This window comes from Plasmopara halstedii, assembly GCF_900000015.1.
Source record: "Plasmopara halstedii genome assembly, contig: Scaffold_3060, whole genome shotgun sequence".
Taxonomy (NCBI): domain Eukaryota; phylum Oomycota; class Peronosporomycetes; order Peronosporales; family Peronosporaceae; genus Plasmopara; species Plasmopara halstedii.
Genome location: NW_020189964.1, coordinates 1,545,187 through 1,553,825, shown reverse-complemented (window position 1 = coordinate 1,553,825; position 8,639 = coordinate 1,545,187). Strand labels below are relative to the sequence as shown.

The window sequence follows — 8,639 nt, the reverse complement described above, 5'->3', positions numbered from 1 at the left end:
GTAGTCGTCTGTGGTGACATTGGCCTCCATTAGAGTTTCATACATGGATCTAGAAGACATGGAGATCAGCAAATCTTGAACTAATTGTTTTAATTCCGGGTCATCTTTTAGCGATATCAACAGCTTCACCAGTTTAACAAATGCGACTCGGGACACTAAGAATTGTGATATCTTGAGGTCTTGAGATTGAAAATCGTTCTTGTGAATAACGACGTAATGAAGGAACCACGTCAGCTCGTCCATGTTTATAAATGATTGAGCTTCTAACACTTTTTGAAATTTGTTCGAGTTGTGAACCGTACGTGACGGTATACTCATCCACTTTTCAGATGCCCAAGCATACTGAATTGCTTTTATGTAGACCCCATCGCCGACTTTTGGCGAAAAAGCATCAATAAATTTTTGTGATGTAAGCATCTTATCCATCGCATTCTTCTCCTTGAATTTGCGAAGCGAACGAATGAAAGTGATGTAACGATCTGGACTTAGATCTTTTGCAAAAGTCCAGTAATAGTTAACGTAATCAAGCCACGCCATAAACAATTGATTCTCGAACGAAATTGAAGGATGCGAACCAACGAAAAATTCAAGCTTATCTTCTGGAAGATTAAGGTTTTGTGTCCATTCCTCAAAGACCAAACTCTTATAGGTGGAATCCAACACCATCATTCTCTGAACATCTTCTGCAAAACTTTGGAAGTCTGGATCGGCTTGAAGTTTATCAAATAGCTTCACCACTTGTCGGTGCGGATCAAGTTGATGATTTGATGTTTTAGATAGTGGCTTCTGAATCTGTGCTGACAATTTGCCCACTAAAATGTCTAACACCACTTTGTAATCGTACACTTGAGGATTGTCTTCATTTTTGTTCCTGTCAACGTCAGATCGAACGCTTCTCAACCAGGTTTTCAGCGGCTCATCGATAATCTCTAAATCAATATTGTATGCAGGTATGTCATTATAAAGCTTGTTTCTGAGGACATCATGGGAGTCTTGTGGACGGTCCTCGAGCAGCGCTAGTTTGGGAGATGAATCCATTTCCAATCGAGCCTTTTTTGTGGGTAAAAGCCCGTCAATCGCATGGTCCAACTCACCCGTTGCATGATCTGGTAAATGTGATCTACTTCTTGATAAACTTAGCAGCACATCAGCAATAGCGCTCTCTTCCATCCTTTCTTCATTCGCTTTGTCGTTAACATGGGCCTCGTATTCCACAAGTGCGACATTATATCTATGCGCATTACTCGAGATCGCGTAAGCTTTGTGTGGCGATGTGCCACGAGGAACACGTTCCTTTGTGTCTGATTCATTGCATGGGTTTGGTTCTATTTTGATCGCAAAGCAAAAACTAGATCCCGTCACAAAGATGGCGACGATAATGAACACGCGCATGTTGCTAAAGAAGGAAAATACGTGCTATGTTTTTATTTCCATGTACACACGATACAAAAGCTGATTGGATGGCATCAGTCAAGTACGACACATCATAAATAGTGTTACACTAATTAGTTTCGTTTAAGGCGAGTGTCATTTCAAAAATTAAAAAATGTTGCAGCAACTTTTGGATTTTCTACTCAATTAACATCGATATGAAATAGTCTCTGTCTTGACGAGTTGAAGATTGGGTGTATTTAGGTTACAGAGGATGACCATTTGCTTTTTCATAAAACTCAATCGATTAAGCGGCTTGTAATGGACACCTCAACAACCAGCGTAGTTCATTCACTGACGACATTTACCACAAGACTGTATCGCTTCTTCCAGCCCAAATGGTCAAACGCTCTTCACTGAGGCAATCGATTGCAGTACGAATTACAATTAGATTAACTTTCCATTGGCTGAGCAATTTATTATGCAAGCAGATTCTGCTTTCTGCGGCCTTGCAACGCTTGCCATGTGTCTAAATGCACGCAAATCGACCCTGGTAGACTGTGGAAAGGACTGTGGAGATGGTTTCGTAAAGAGCATTCGACTGTTGTACGTCCCTTAGTGTCACAAAGGAAAAAGGGATCAGTTTGTCGGAGTTCATATGCCTTGCATGCTGTAACGGTTTGATTTCGGAGGACTACCGATCCTCAAGTAGTTTTACGTTGGAGTAATTTCGATAGATTGTCAAGCACAGTTGTGCTACAAGTTCCGAGATTGTGGTATCAAATTACAGGTGCAAGGTACTCGGTCAGACTGGAGACGGACAGTTTTTACCCATTGCGATCGCCATATTTCAGAACGATTTACAAATGCTGTCAGAAGTTGCCGGTGATTTCGTCTTCTGTCGTTATCTTGACCAGGCGATGTCATCCTTTCAAGTTGCTATAACATCAGACACGCTAAACAAGTTTATTCATATTTCCTTCGTATTCTCGTCGGACCTCGCCTTTAAAACGGCAATGATAACAAAAGCACATTTGATTACATTCTCATGAATTTCTTCGTTACTATTGTCTATGTTTGTAAAATGCAATTTTATACGATTCTGCAAAAGCTAAATCATACTTTGTGAAATGCGAAAATTCGTTTGCAGTACATTTAATTTGTTTTCTGAGAGACATCGGACGTTGAGGTCTTGAAATGCTCCATGGTATTTCAAGTCTCCACTTTCGCTCTTCACCTAGGCTTCGAAATCTTTGCAGGGAAGCAGCACATTAGACGCATACAATCTGCCGGCGTTTTAGGATGAGAAAAAACGACTTATCTGCAAGCCATCCATGAGAGCGATCAAAGCACTACCCAGCTGAGTAGCACTACCTAAGCTGAACCCTGTTTAGCATGTAAACGGTATGATTCCGACTACTGCTTTGATCCAATCTCAATGTAGGAGCTTACTTATTACCGTCATGGCCTGCCGAAGTAGTTTGAAGAAACAAGAAGTCTGAATTATTCCTGCTCATACTTTGACAGTTAGGTTTTTGACATCATGTATCCTCCTCTTCAAAAACTTCTAAATCACTCAGCTCAAAAGACTTTTCAGGTTTGTAAAGACTTCTTGGCGAGGGTATAAGTATCGCGATGTACTTCATTTGTAAGGTAAAGTTTTTTTTCTGCAACCCACATTTTCTCTAAATATGTCAAAAGTCCACATGGTCAACATCGTTACGGTGAATTTCATTAGTTGGAAATAAATGTTTATCTCAACTTTTTTAAAGACTTAAATCTCGAACTTTGTCCTCAGTCGGCCATGAATATTGAAGAAAAATTATCTTCCCACTCGCAGGTTACCATTTTCAACCCTTATGTATTCTTGACCCACCAATTACTCCACATAAAACAGGGCTAACCCTTGCCTATCGAAAGGAGACTGTGAAGACAGATCTTATAGCTGGCTCTCGTGGGATTTTTAGATTATGGCGACTTTTCGATAGTCATATAGAGATTGCATCGAGTATCCCTAATTGCCTCTTATAGGTTCAGAGCCGTATTACCGGTCTTAAGCAGAGGGTAGCTCAGCTAAGTGAATCAACGGAGATGACACCAAACCCGTATTAACACATCCATTTTACCTCCGACTGACTCGTAAGGGCAGAATCGCTATACGTTTCCGAGCTTCGAATTATTGTAAAAACGAATGCACGTCGGGTGTCAAGTAGAGCCGAGGTACTACCACAACTGGGAAAGATCACAAGTTTCAGCTGCGGGAGGTTAATCACTGCCGATAGTCCCACTTTCACCCAGAACGTTGGCAAACTAACGGGTCTACCAAAACGGTTACTAGCATCTGCTAAAGCGAACCCTCATTTTGTAAGCTCATCAAAGTTTTTGGTTCTTCTAAATTGTCCAGGAGCCGTCGCTGCTTTTAAATAGGCAAAGTCTCGTTTTTTTTCTTTTGAAAGTGAGTTCAACACTTGGAGGTGTTAAAATTACACCGCTGGATGCATGTGGATGATTACGGATGCTGATTACGTACATAATGGTAGTCGCCCATTGGTCTAGATAGATAAGGTTACATCAAGAAGCTTCTAGAAGGATCTAGAAAGACAGGCTTAGAGGTAGCACAGAGTAGCGAACTAAGGACCTAAATATATTCACTTCGGTTTTTGCCATCTTATCAACACATCTTATCAGCAAACAACTTTATAAAGGTCGCAAAATTATATTTGCCCGATTTAACCTGCGATGATGCCTCATACCGCTTCCGCCACGCGCATGTGGATGCAATTTCTAGCTCCCTATAACATCCGTAATGCTGAAGTGTTGCTCATGAATGCGCCAAGTTGCTATCATCACACTAGCGAGGCATTTTCCCAGCGAGAATAGTATCTGAACTTGACACCGGTTCATATCAATCTTTATAAATTGTATGACAAAAGCAAGAGATTTTCTGTTGGCACTAGGCTTGTGGCTGCTGAACTATCGAAAAAAACGATAGTCATTGCGCTTTCAATTTGAATGGCAGATTGCTATTCTCGCATCACTTTACTATCCAGTATGCTTAGGTACAACTTGTGGTCGTCTCCTTCAATCGGGATATAGTGTAAGAGAAATATTTTTCGCTTCCGAGTGAGAGCAAAGAAAATACTTTTTCTTATATGATATTGCAAAAGCTAGTCTTATTGCTGCTTTCAAGCTTCAGGCGCTAAAAGAAGGTAAGTGTGTTGAATTTTCGCGAAGAACAAGATGTGAGCAGTTTCAATTGATAAGTATGACACAAAGACACTTACGTGATGTCTTGGACACAGTTTCGAATGAATCCGTTTAGGGTTGAGATGAGAAGTCGCAAAAAATAAATTAGCTGTCTCAGATAACGCAACATATGATAAAATCGATTATCGATCATATGCAATACACCCACCAACACGTTAGTCATACGTTATTGATAATCTGATATATCGACCGAGGTCATTCAGAAATCCCGCAAAACGAAGTCAGCAGTGAATGAGAATGGCTGCCGTATCTCGCAGGTTGTCGTGATTTTGCAAGATAAGAAGATTGAATAGCGCTAACGTCTGTGCTCAAACGTCAGCGCTATTCTAATTCTTTGATCAGTAGCAACTATCCACAAGGCCGCCGAGAGGTCGATAATCTACATTATTTCAGCCAATTGAAATTAAAATACATCGCCATTTCCAAGGACAGTTCTGCAAAGCATATCGTTTGCCATACCTCTATATAAGCTGTCATGCGTGTGTACGTTTTCGTTGCCGTCTTCGTACGTGGAGTCAGCTTTTGCTTTGCAGTCAGATTGGGAGAAACAAATTGTACCGGTTTAGACACGAATGATCGTGATCCACTTTGCACGCCAGCGCACAAGGCTTACACAATCCCCAATAGAGCGCTAAGAAATTATGTCGCACTTGTGGAGAATGAGGCTCATGTTGATGACAAAGAGAAGGAAGCAAGAATGCAAAATGTGGAACCGCTTGAAGCTTTAATGAAGACACATCTATCTGATGATACGATGAAAGAGATGCAAGAGATCTTGAACAACGCTCCTACCATTCATACGGCTAATTTGGATGAAAACAAAATTGTCAGCAGAAGCTATGATCCGCGTGGCATGCTCCAAATTATGTTTGCAAAGAAAAAAGAACCAAGTACCTACAAGATCATAGAGAAATGGCTTAAGCAAGTTGTACACCACCCGAACTTCAATCATGAACATGATACGATTTATGAAGAATTGCTTCTTGGCTTGGAAAAAGTCATGCAATCACCGAATGCAGAAGCACTGATGTCCGAAGTGATAACTGTGTTAGAAACTTTTCGAGTCCAGCCAGAATTCAATCCCTTCGCAGAGAATTTCGAGCGACTCATTATCTCGAAACCAGAGTACAAATATTTGGTCTTTGAAAAGTGGACAATGAACAACAACAGTATAGAAAGTGCTTTCAGGATTCTTGCTGGCGTCGGGGGAGATACCAAAAATATATCGGGATTGGCTTGACTATGTTCAGTTCGTCTGGAAAACTAATGAGAGCCATGAAGATCCAAACTACAACCAATTTATCATGACACTACTCGACAACGTACAAACCCGTAAATTCGTAAAGATCATTGGAAGTTCAGAGTTTTTCAAGTGTTTTTCGGAGAAAGATAGCTATGGGACAGCTCATTATGTAAACATACGGAGGAAGTGGTTTTTGGCCAGATGTCTGGTCAAAAAACAATCCCCGCAATCGGCGTTAAGTGAGGTAAATGATTTTCAACAAGCTGGTTCAGACGAAGATGAGCTGTTATCGTCACTCTCTTACATCATTCGGTATAAGAAAAAGCATGATTATGCCGACACCGAGCTGCTCAAAGTGTTGACTTCCAAACGTTCATTACTAGAGCTGGTAACCCAGTTGAAATCAATGAAAACATCTCGAAGTCTTTTTTGAAAAAGGTAGGTGAGATGCTAGACTCAATGATGACCTTTCCAGACGTGTTGACGGATTTGGCGAATACAAAAGTCACACCTGAGCAATACAAACAATTCCTTATCGATTTAAAAGCTATGTATTCAGAACCGACAAAGGTAACGACGTTCCAATCCCTCATGTCTTCTGAGCCGACAATCGATGAAGTTTTGCAGTCGAGGGTCAACAATTATACTGTGATATATAATCAATGGAATACACCGGCATCGAGAGCCGTCAAAGCGCCTAAGCGGAAACGAGAACGAAATAAATAAGTGATCAACGGTAAAATGTGAGCATATGGATTTTATTGAAATAATTTAACGTGACATACTGTTTTCACAGATTGTACTACGTGCTGTATAAAGTAAGAGAAGCATCAAGGGTAGTGGTTGGCAATTTGTGTATCGGCAACGTGACGTGTCTTTTCAATGATAAATATCAAGTGATTTTTTCCATTGCCATATAGCCGCTTCAAAAGGTAAGAATAAACAGCTTGCTTGTTCAGTCGTGAATGACCCCGCTAGAAATCGAAGACGTTCCCTTCAATTATATAACCTCAGCGTCAGAGCCATTTGCATGTATCCAGCCAACTTTTAAACAGTTTGCTAGTCTAGCTTAAGAGAAAATGCACTTGCTTTTTTCAGTAATTTGTACGTCCAAAGAGGTGATGAATACGCAAGCGTTGTGGGCTCAGTAAACTTCATCTATACATCGATTTCATCGAGTGTCGATTAACTGCTAAGATCTAAGAAAATATGTGATTCGACAAACCTTGTAAAAAGACTACAGGAGATCAATTGCGTTAATTCCAGCGCACAATCACCGCCTGCTGCACCCCAAACTGTTCTTGGCGCTGTTGTGGCTCAAAATTGGCGAGATATGCATCCAATAATGGGAAGATGCCCAGTGGCATGGTCCGTTGCTGGGACACGCAGTCCTCCGACCTGGATATGGCTTCTACTCGGATGATGCAAGCATTCTCCGGATGAGGAATGTTAAAAATATGCTTTCATCTGTGGATTGTTCTACCAGTACGAGTTTCTAAGGTGCTTCAACCAGTGGAATCGGCCGAGATCTCATTGCAAAACGTCAGGTTACTGTGACAAGAGGATGTTACTCGACCACCTGCGCGTCGGTCGATTCGAAGACAGTGCGACCCACTCTATGCTCAGTGATCTCAACACAACTCTGGATCCAATATTTACTCACCCCAGTCCTCACCCCACGCTCGTCCTGAATGCGATGCATGTTGCGGCTGGCTCGCTCAGCTTGGAGTGGTGTATCCCTGGCGCACCAATCATTTAGACGAACTATCGTATACTGGTCCCCAGCCACGCGAAATCCTACTCGATGGCATCCAAATGTCCAACGACTTCAGCACGCAGTGAAACGGCGATACAAATTACTTCGAACCTCAGGGTACAGGCACCTACTTAGCCCACCAAGTCACACTGTTCAGTTTCCCAGTTGCGGGATCACGGCTATTGGAGGTTATCAATAAACATGCTCGAATACCCGTAGGTGGTGAATACCTGTAGGTGTTGAATACCCGTAGGTGGTCAAAGCCATCCGAAGCAGGTGTTACAAGAACTCCAGGTCACCAGCAACCCAGGACAAGGCTAGAAGTGATAATAGAAGTTGGTCTGTCCACAGCCTTAACCTTTCCAACGCAAGCTTTGATCCTAGAAGGAAGATGCGGGCAAAAAAAGCCACAGGAAACTCGACGAAGTAGCAAATCGATCTCGCAAAATCTGTCATGCGGAATTTCAGGCTGACTTCGATACTGCTATGGGAGCATACACATAATGTATGAACCGAATTAGCTAGATGCTGCCTTTCACATACAGACACAGCATGCCAAGCGTCCTCTGAATACTTCTATTTTCCGCTCGGCATATTGCTCCGGCGTGTCAGCATTTATAAAGACCAAACATCAGATACCGCGTTCTGTCGGCAGGCTGCCGAGCTCACAGTGAACTCGCATTGAAGAACATGCCAGCCTAGTCAGACCTATATCGCCAAAAGACCGCAACGGCAATTCGAGTCTTCAATGCAAAAAGGTGATGACATTGATATTGGTCTCACGCGCACTCAGCGGGATAATGATAATGATTTCTAAGCTCTTGTATAATACCCGCAAGTAACAGACTTTGTTATCGCTCGCCAAACTCCAGAAAAGGCAGTTGATGCTCTGCATTGTCGGTTCAGCGTAGCGCAAACGAGAGCGTGCACGGCGTATTGCAGGTGATTTTTAATGTCTGAAGAGTTGATTGACCGGCTGTAACGGGGTCACATGAGAGTGAC

The 8,639-nt window shown here is 42.0% G+C and overlaps 3 protein-coding genes across 3 annotated transcripts in view; 1 reads left to right on the top strand and 2 right to left on the bottom strand.

Annotated features, from left to right (window-relative positions):
* Nucleotides 1-1,392, bottom strand: part of PHALS_06824 (uncharacterized protein) — a gene marked incomplete at both ends in the record, with an annotated part of 1,449 nt that extends 57 nt beyond the window's left edge. Inside the window, one exon of the mRNA XM_024720178.1 lies at nucleotides 1-1,392. This exon is cut by the window's left edge and continues 57 nt beyond it. Coding sequence (XP_024585403.1) covers nucleotides 1-1,392 — 1,392 coding nt within the window.
* A 3,721-nt stretch (nucleotides 1,393-5,113) lies between these two features.
* Nucleotides 5,114-6,801, top strand: PHALS_06823 (uncharacterized protein; the record flags this gene model as incomplete). The annotated part of the gene is made up of 6 exons (XM_024720177.1): nucleotides 5,114-5,763; nucleotides 6,083-6,193; nucleotides 6,265-6,319; nucleotides 6,429-6,451; nucleotides 6,609-6,617; nucleotides 6,678-6,801. 6 exons carry the CDS (start codon nucleotides 5,114-5,116, stop codon nucleotides 6,799-6,801), a joined length of 972 nt encoding a protein of 323 aa, XP_024585402.1.
* Nucleotides 6,802-7,448: 647 nt separating this feature from the next.
* PHALS_06822 (uncharacterized protein) lies at nucleotides 7,449-8,093 on the bottom strand (the record flags this gene model as incomplete). Its single annotated transcript, XM_024720176.1, has 3 exons — nucleotides 7,449-7,707; nucleotides 7,769-7,867; nucleotides 7,921-8,093. 3 exons carry the CDS (start codon nucleotides 8,091-8,093, stop codon nucleotides 7,449-7,451), a joined length of 531 nt encoding a protein of 176 aa, XP_024585401.1.
* Nucleotides 8,094-8,639: the final 546 nt, after the last annotated feature.